The 8,983-nt window shown below is 52.4% G+C and overlaps 1 protein-coding gene across 2 annotated transcripts in view; it reads left to right on the forward strand.

The window, feature by feature from the left end:
* Positions 1 to 8,873, forward strand: part of SSBP3 (single stranded DNA binding protein 3) — a 53,629-nt gene extending 44,756 nt beyond the window's left edge. Inside the window, exons 5-15 of one of the 2 annotated variants that reach the window (XR_003398922.1) lie at positions 1,799 to 1,865; positions 1,973 to 2,049; positions 4,894 to 4,958; positions 5,075 to 5,123; positions 5,428 to 5,463; positions 5,670 to 5,724; positions 6,227 to 6,297; positions 6,839 to 6,917; positions 7,142 to 7,174; positions 7,360 to 7,461; positions 8,029 to 8,873. Coding sequence is in view for 1 of the 2 variants with exons in the window: in XM_026853923.1 (XP_026709724.1) it covers positions 1,799 to 1,865; positions 1,973 to 2,049; positions 4,894 to 4,958; positions 5,075 to 5,123; positions 5,428 to 5,463; positions 5,670 to 5,724; positions 6,227 to 6,297; positions 6,839 to 6,917; positions 7,142 to 7,170; positions 7,360 to 7,461; positions 8,029 to 8,058 (660 nt within the window). In the remaining variant the exon portion in view is untranslated. The remainder of the gene's footprint in view (positions 1 to 1,798; positions 1,866 to 1,972; positions 2,050 to 4,893; positions 4,959 to 5,074; positions 5,124 to 5,427; positions 5,464 to 5,669; positions 5,725 to 6,226; positions 6,298 to 6,838; positions 6,918 to 7,141; positions 7,175 to 7,359; positions 7,462 to 8,028) is intronic. The other variant, XM_026853923.1, reaches the window with a different exon arrangement.
* The last annotated feature ends 110 nt before the right edge of the window (positions 8,874 to 8,983 follow it).

The following is an 8,983-nucleotide window of genomic DNA, read 5'->3' on the forward strand; positions in this document are numbered from 1 at the left end:
ACGGCCGTGCCGTGCTGTGGGCTCACTGCCCAGCTGGATTTTCCCTGCAGTCGCAGAAAATTAAAGTGATGGAGATAATCCTGCTGCTGGGTTGACCGAGCGCTTAGATCAGCAGTGGGGTCAAGCAGGGCAGGTCACTGCTGAATTTTTTGGGTTGGTTTATCCTCTTATCCTGGCTTAAACAAGGGCAGTTTGTTTCTGGCCTTACGGACGAAGGCTTCCACCCCACGCGCTGCCTGAACGCGTGGCCTTGAGTGGAGGAATTCATCTCATTCCCAACGATGCCATGCAGATCCATAGAGTAATGACCAAACCAGAGGTTATTTGTCATTAAACGGAAAATAAAGGAAACCTGTAATTCCTCTGACTCTGCAAAAATTAACATGGGAGCTTGGGTTTTGGCTAGCATTTTTATGTAGCTCTTAGGAGCAGAAAGAGCAGGATAGTTGGGGAGTAGGATGTAACAGCTTGGTGTTTGTGATTGCTGGATTTGAGACTTGAATTGCTGGAACTTGCAAAATGATGGTGAAACAGCTGAGATGTAGCTGAGAACTCAGCAGGGGCGAGGGGCTGATGTAGGAGCCCCAAACCCAGCTAAGCTGGAAGAGCATCCCACCCAGGGCACTGATGGCTGTTTTAGTGAGGTGTTAATTAACTGCACCTCCTCACAGGACAGTTTTAAGGGGACCCCATTCTGCTGCGGTCCCGGGCTCATCCCGAGCTCTGCTGGAGGTGAGCACAGTGATCTGGGGCAGGCAGGAGAGACCAGTGTGGGGAGACTGCTCTTGCAGCAGGGTCAAACATTCAGGAGTAGGTAAAGTTAATTATAAGGACTGAATTTTTTTCCCCCAAACACCACATATAAAACACAGGTTTGTACCTACGCAGAGCTTGGTACGGTTATGGTCACATCCAGAGGGACGAGAGGAATAAATGGGCAGGCAGGAAGGTCAAACAGCAGGAGTGTAAATATCCATCCCTACAACCCCCTTGGTTTATCTTCCTCCTGCTGCCAGCTTCCAAGCTGCAAAAAAAATTGGGAGTGGGCAGATTCTGTCTCGGCACAGCCGTGCACACCCGGTGCCTGTGCTGTGTTCCAGCAGTGGAATCTGTCGTATGTCGGCCTTCAAATAAAAGGCAGCGCTGTAGCAAAACTGTTTACAGTTTGCTTCCCCCAGGCAGATGATATCTGTGTTTTTCTCCCCCTTTATCTGTCTGGAGCAGCCTTTGAACTTTAAATAGCCGCATTGCCCAAGCAGAGCATGGGTTTGGGGAGAGGTGAGCATCCACCTTCTCCTCTGCCTGCATGGGTGTGGGTCCAAATGCTGCTCTGCTGCAAATGGAGCATCTCCCCACGGGCAGCCAACAAGTCGCTGCAACCTGTATGGTTTGGCCCTGGCGCTGTGTAAATACCGGGGAGCCACGCTGCCCGTCTCCTTTCCCGGCGGGCTTTGACGCCTCTGCCCCATGCAGCCCATTGCCCTAAAATACGGCAGCCAGACTGCACGCAGGCTGCAAGGAGAGGAGGAAAAGCTGGTGCCTTGTTTGGTTTTTAGAAGGTGTTTGCAAAAGGAAAGGGGAGGCAAACACTTGGAGGCTGTAGGACCATGCCCAGGATGCAGGATGCCGCGTGATGCTCGTGCAGCCACAGGTTGTGCTGCGGCAGGAGGGGTGGTGTGTTGTGGGGAGCACACCGAGGAGCCCCCTGAAAGCCTAAAGCCTCAACCCAAACCTCTCTCTGTAGGCTGCATTTTAACAATTAGTATTTTTTCTAATCTCCCTCCCCTTGTTTTCACAGCCCCCGGGTGCCGTTCCCGGTACACAGCCATTGCTGCCCAATTCGATGGATCCCACGCGACAGCAAGGTAAACCCAGTGGAGGAGGGTCGAACCTTAACGTTTCTCATTAGCTGTTAATTTGGGACTCGGAGTGGCTGCTGTGCCGCATAACATCCCTGCTTTCCTCCCAACAGGGCACCCTAACATGGGCGGCCCCATGCAAAGGATGAATCCTCCGCGAGGGATGGGCCCCATGGGTCCCGGTCCGCAGGTAAGCCCAGCGCCAAAGAGCATCATCGAAACAACCTCCTGGGGCTCAAAGGGCTGGGAGTTCCCCCCCCATGCCCCATCCTCCCATTAGTGTTAATGTGTTTTACATTAGACTTGCATCTGGAAATCCCTTCTTTTAACATGAGCGAGGTCTTCAGAGCTCATTAAGGGTATTGCAACCTCCCTCCTGCCCTTCCGTCAAAGGGGATGGCACTTAGCGCCGCGCCGGAGCAACCTTTGAGTGCATTACACTGCCTGCCTGGGAAATAGTTACGACCCTAACAGCAGGAAAGGCAAAGGAGGCTTGCAATAAAAATAAATAAATAAAAATAAATTGCAAAGATCCCTTTAGCAGGGGAATAAGGCTTTCCTCTGCGAGGTTCCCCTCTGCCTGCCCTTCCCGCTGCCTCCTTGAGCTCTCTATTTCAGGAAAGGGGAGTAAACTCCTGAAATTAAGCAGATCTGGGTTAATATATGCTGTCTCTCCATTGATTCACTTTACGGAGTGGCTTGTTGACTCACTCCTGTTTGTTCCTTCTACGAGACTTCAAAACCAGATTACCATATTTTGGTTGGAGGTTTATCCTCTCTGCATCGTCGCCTACGTCAAGTTTGTAGCGCGAGGATCAGAGTCTGTCAAGAGACAAGCGGGTGCGCTGGAGTTTTGTTTTGTTTTTCCCCCAGAGACTGTTGCAATAAGTGAATATTGTGTAAAGAGGGAGTTGTGTCATCTCTTTTTTAACACCAGGCTGAGGATGCTGCTCAGGGATGCCCGCCCGTCTCCATTAGGCACCCAGATCCGTCCTAGGGCAGGGGCTAAAAAACCTGCACGAGCATCGTTTCGCGGACAAGCCCTGCAATAGCGCCACTGCTCTGCTTAAAATCCTACTTTCCAGGAGGATTGCACCCAAAAAAAAAAAAAAAGGCATTTGTTAGCGTGGCCTGCGCCAAGGAGAGCGGCGGCGGTTTGCCTGGGGGAGGCTGCTCGCTTCCCACTTGCAGAGCTCGCCGTGAAACTTGGAAGCCGCGAGCGCGCGTTCAGCGCCGCGTGGGATGCGGCGGCTCTGGGAGCCGGCAGGAGTTGTGAAATGTTCAGAGCTTTATTTTTGACTCCGCCGTTCCCTGTGTATGTACATTAGGGAGAGGATTTTTAAAAGGCAGCCTTCCCCTGGAGAAGAGCTGGGCTTCCCAATCTGGCACCCACGGGGCGCTGCCTCCCCGCAGCCATCCAGGAACCGGCGCCTATGCAGGCAACCACTGAAAATAGCCACCCAAACCCAGCAGCCCCTCACACCTTGCGTGTCATGGGCTGCTTTTTTCTTTAAGCTTTGCATCAGGACCTTCCCAAATACTCCTTAAGTTAGTCCAAAGGGCTGCAGAGCATCCAGCCAGGACATCCCGGCGACCTGACAGCAGCTACTTATTACACACCAATGATGAATCATCCCTTACAACCAGTCACCACTGCCTTTTTCCCTTTAATAGTCACTGTTTTAGCTCTGCAGAGGCCAAGATCAGGTTTGCTGGTGCCTCTACAAAGAGGGTTTGTAGCTTGCTGGGTTTCGGTGGTATCTTGCTGGAGCCCGGCATCCAGGTCGCTCGGCACAGCTGCGTTCCCTCCCCACCCTCTCTGAGCATCTTTCAGATGGCTTCGTTTTCCAGCCTTTCAGCTCCAATTAAAACCGCTGAGCTTTTTTTTTTTTTTTTTTAAACAAGGGGTTTGATGCTGCTATTCAGTGTAAATGGCTGGATTTCAATCAATTAAGGACTTGCCGGTAATTTGTTTGGGAAAACCCTTTTCTGCCTCTTCAAAACAAACTTTGGCAATGCCCTCAGCAGAGCACCGTGCTCCGGTGCGTCCATAAATGCAGAGAAAAATCAACAGCACTGAAGGATTGCATTTAAAATCCAGCTCGGAGCGCTCTGAGGGGCTGCAAAATAGGAAGCGGCCAGCCGTCCCTCCTCCTGCCCTAGGAATTTTTTCTCTAAATGGCAGAAATACAGCCCAAAAAGATGCATTGTGGCAGGAAGGTGGGAGGGGAGGAGCAGCAGCACGACCTAAATCTGGCTGCACATTGCCCGGGGGGCACAGGGAGCAAAGCGCAGACCAAATGGAGCGCAGCATTCGGGGGATTCCTCTTCCTTCACCGCCTTGGGCTTGGCTTTGTACTAGAGCTGGTTTTAGGAGATGAGGGATGCAGATCTGAGGCTCCTGGTCCCAGCTGGAGGCTAAGCCGGGGTGGAATAAGCCAGGAGAGGAGCCCCGAGGGGCTGCCTGCCCTCGCCTGCTCCCCGCAGCTCCGGGAGATGTAGCAGAGAGCTGGGAAGCAACGGGAAAACAAGCTTGGCTTGGTTTTCCCTACTCCAGCCGTCATCCTGGGAGCAGGGGATGCTCCATCTCGGAGGGAGCTCGTGCAGCCTTTTCCTGTCCTTACGCTGCAGCAATAACCTTCCATGCGATGCAGCTTTTCTCTTCCTGCTCCTGTTTTCTCCTGCACAAAAAGAGAAACCCGAAAGGCTGTTGTTGGCGCCTGGGGGCTGTGAGCAGATTTGTCTCCTGGAGCTGGGAGGGGGCTGCTTTCCCTCCACCAACAGGGCATCAGAGACTGGGGGGGCACTCTGGGGCTCAGACTGGCTCCCTTCCATATTCAGCTGCCTGATTTTTTTATAAAAGCAATTGGTAATGGCCTCTACGTTCATCATCATCTAATTTTTTTTTTTTTAAAGCTCATTTTTGCAAACTAACCCTCTTGGTTTTTTGTTTGTTTCTTAGTTTGGGGTTTTTTTTTTCATTCTCTGGTTTCCCTTCCCCTTATGGTAGACTGACCCTTGGTTATCGTTGCAGAACTATGGCAGCGGCATGAGACCTCCACCCAACTCCCTCGGTCCCGGCATGCCTGGAATTAACATGTAAGGCAGACCCCACGCTGGGGGTGTTTGGCTGCTGACTCGGGCTTTGTGGGACCGAACTGATAAAAACACCCCTTTTTTTTTTTTTTTTTTTTCCTGTTTAATTTTGACCCCAGGGGGCCGGGAGCAGGCAGACCGTGGCCGAACCCCAGCAGTGCTAACTCAGTGAGTATCTCGTGGTCCCTGAAGTGAGAGCAGGGCTGGTTAGGGACCGTCCTGCAAATGAGGCCATTCCCCGTTAGCTGAATCCTGCTAGCGAGAGGGGGTTCCCTGGCTTCTTGTTGAGGTGCTGTGTCTAAAGCTTAAGCCCTGCTCCTGCGCTGCTCTCCCTGCGGTGGGGTGCAGCTGGTGGACCCTGGGACCCCCGTCCTGGCTGGGCTGGGGGGGCAGTGGGGGCTCTTGGCTGTGCCCTGCTGAGGCGCAGCCCCCGTGCACCCCGTGTCTGAACCTGGCTCTCTTCTCTCTATAGATCCCATACTCTTCTTCATCGCCTGGTACATACGTGGTGAGTCCTCCTGCTCCATCCGTCTGTCCTGTCGCTGGGGTGTGGAGGTGTTACGGCTCAGGGAGCTCGTGTGGTTTTGGAGGGGGAATCGATACAGGGAACTGGGCTTGGGGTTGCAAGGTCCAGCCGGAGGAGGCGTTTGAAAACCTGGGCAGTTGGGTGATGCTTGTGCTTGCGTGGCTGACCCTCGCTTTGTCTCTCTGCAGGGTCCGCCCGGCGGCGGCGGTCCTCCGGGGACGCCCATCATGCCCAGTCCTGCAGGTACGAGCCCCCCGAGCCCCCCCTCTCCAGGTCCAGCCCTCCTGGGCTCCTGCCCCTTCCCTTGCCAGGAGCCCCCATCCTTGGGGCTGCGCCACAGAGCACGGGCAACCCCTGCCCCACCAGCAATAACTGATTTATGTAGCTTTCGCCTTTCTGGGGAGCGAGCAGTGTGGGCTGCTTGGACTTGGGATGGCGTTTGGGGATGTTTTTACATCCCCCTTTGGATTTGGATGCTGTGGGGCTCGGGGAGGTGGGGAATGCTACACAGTGGGGAATTACTTCCCCATGCTTCCCAGCTAGGAGCTGAATTATTTTTCACAGTTGAATTTCTGTGATTAAAAACTTTGTGGATCTTCATTAAATACAAATTAGGCAGAAAATGGTGGTACTTAGAGGGAATTTTAGGTGATAAAATACAAAAGAATGAGTTCAAGTGGCATGAGTTTGTTTTAATTAAGAAATGAATTAATCACCCGACTTACTGGGCTTCACTGTTCCACAGATTCAACAAATTCAAGTGACAACATCTACACAATGATTAATCCAGTACCGCCCGCAGGCAGTCGATCGAATGTAAGTCTGCTTTCTAATAATTTACATATCAGATACCATAACAAATCATAATTAACTTCATCAGTTGAGAGTAAAGCAGTTTAATTGATTTCAGCCATTTGTTACAAAACAGAAATAAAACAAACCATCAAAAAGCGATTAACTCTTCGGCAACTTTGTTAATTTTTTATGCTTATTAGAAAGCAGCAGTCCTGCTGCTCCGGCCAAGGTGGTGGCAGCTGTGTGCCCGGCGAGATGCTGTGGTTTGCGGGATACGGGCTGATTTAAATCTCATTAAATGCTGATTGGAGGAAGCCCTCTGTGCTGCCACAGGTCTGGGTCTGCCCACACCCATCTGGCCAAATTTTCTAGGTGAACCAACAGGACCACGAGCCCCCAGTTGTGCCCTGCAGCCTCAGGGGGTGCATGGGTCCCTCTTCTCGCCCCGCTCCAGAGGGATGGCTGGGGAGGGGACAGTCCCCAGGAGCTGCCGGGGCTGTGGCAGACGTGCCCGGGGTGGGTTTGTGGCTGATTTTGGTTTTGTTGCCTTTTTCTCCTGCAGTTCCCGATGGGCCCCGGCTCTGACGGCCCCATGGGCGGCATGGGCGGCATGGAGCCCCATCACATGAACGGATCGTTAGGTGAGTGCTTGTGCAGGGGGGAGCTGTGGATTTGGGTGCCTTCGCTGGCGGAGCATCCCAGTGCCTGATCCCGTCCCAGGGTCAGCCCCCAGTTTGGGCCAGTGCTTGAAGCAGAGCCTTTGGCTGGAAATCAGAAGAGGGACCAGTGGGGGCGGTGGCAGGGTACGGGGCCATTGCTGCATGGTCAGTAAGGCTGTTCTCCTTTTGTCTGTCCCCCTGTGCAGGGTCAGGAGACATAGATGGACTTCCAAAAGTAAGTGAGCTGCAGAGCGGGTGTGTGGGTCCCCCTTTTCTCGGCACCAGGGTGCCGGTGTAACCCCAATGGATGGGGACACGTCGGGGGGACATGACTGGGGCAGGCGGGACTGCGTCCTGCCCCCACCGTGTTTGGGGGGGGCACAGGGACCTGCTCACCACCTCCTCCCTCCCCCATCTCCCACAGAATTCTCCAAACAACATAAGTGGCATTAGCAATCCCCCGGGAACTCCAAGAGACGACGGGGAGCTGGGAGGCAACTTTCTCCATTCCTTCCAAAATGACAATGTGAGTGAGTGCCTCCCTGGGGACGGGGGTTGGTCCCCGGGGCAGGGGCGGGTGGATTTGGCAGCGGGTGCCTTTTGGACCTGGGTTGTGCTGTGTGTGAGCTGCGCCAGGACAGAAAGCGGGAAGGAAGAAATACACTAGTGGGTGCAAGCCCGGGTCCTCGGCGGGAGGGGGGTGCACCAAGGGAGGGGAGACGATCCCGCAGGATGGAGGGGAGCTGGGGCAGATGCAGCCAGCTGTGCTGGCCTGGCTGATGCAAGGTGCTGTGTGTGGCTGCAGACATCCCTCCTCTTCTTTATTAGCAGCATATACACATGCGTATGCTAATTATTTGTTTTTAATTGCATCTCACCCCATACTGTTCTGATGGTTTTCTCCCTGGAAAGGCAAGTTACAGAGCAGACCATGCCCTGATAAATCCAAGTCTCCAGCATAGCCTCTCCTCCTGATTTATTAGATGCAATTAGGTTGCTGTAGAGTTGTCATCAGCCTCCTTTTGCCACCCCGCTTCGGTGTCCAGGGGTCTGGCCCGCCTGGTTTCTCACCCTGGCTCTGTCTCTCTTCCAGTATTCCCCCAGCATGACGATGAGTGTGTGATTTCCCTCCCCCTCCTCCTCTCCAGGATCAAGAGAGTCAGCTGCCGTTCGGAGGTTCTCAACGAATTATGCAAGAAGAAGAAGAAGAAGAAGCTAGGTGTATGGGCAGGGAGACGCGTGGCGGGGGCCAAAACCCCAGGTTTAGTTTCATGCAATAAAAAGGCTGAACTTTTTATTCCATAAAACATGAAGGACAAAACTTAAAATATTTCAAGACATGACAAGACCCTTCTTTGTGCAGAAGGGTTTATATATGTACATGACACTTCTTTTTGGAAACAAACGGAAGCCTCTAGCACCCAACTCCGATCTCTTTGCTTTGTTCTTTTAAATAAAGACAGAAACCGAACCTGTTGTATGTTTGTGCCGTGCGACACCAGGAAGCTAGTCTAGATATAAAATCTCATGTTGTCTCTGTTGTAGTCATTTTTTTAAATAAACTGGACAGTTTACAATGGTGGTTTTCGTTCAGAAGGCCTGTTGTTTTTTTTTTTTGGTTTTGGGGTTTTTTTCCCTTCTATTTTTGGGGTTTTTTTGGTTCGTTTGCAGCACAACGCTTCCTCCTCCAGTTAACAAGATCTGCTTTGGGGAAGAGACTCCACCACCTTTGTTAACGCAGTTAACCCCTTCTAGGATCACATCCTCGAATGAATCGTGATCTTGCTCTCTGTGACTGTGGCATGCACTGTGTTAGTCTTCCCCCCCCACCCCCCCTCTGAATACGAGAAGAAATCTCTGTCCCTCCCTTCCCCAGAGTCCTTCAGCTGGTTCACTGCAAAAATTGATTTTTTAATTTTTTTCTGTTTTTAAATCCACCGAAAGAAAGTTAATCTGACCTGGGACTTTGAAACTGTGATCTCCAGCTAACTTTGGGGGTTTTTTGGGGGTTTTCATTTACTTTGGGGGGTACTTTGGGGGGGGGGGGG

This window comes from Athene cunicularia (genome assembly GCF_003259725.1).
Source record: "Athene cunicularia isolate RWA chromosome 8 unlocalized genomic scaffold, athCun1 chr8_part1, whole genome shotgun sequence".
NCBI classification, from domain to species: domain Eukaryota; kingdom Metazoa; phylum Chordata; class Aves; order Strigiformes; family Strigidae; genus Athene; species Athene cunicularia.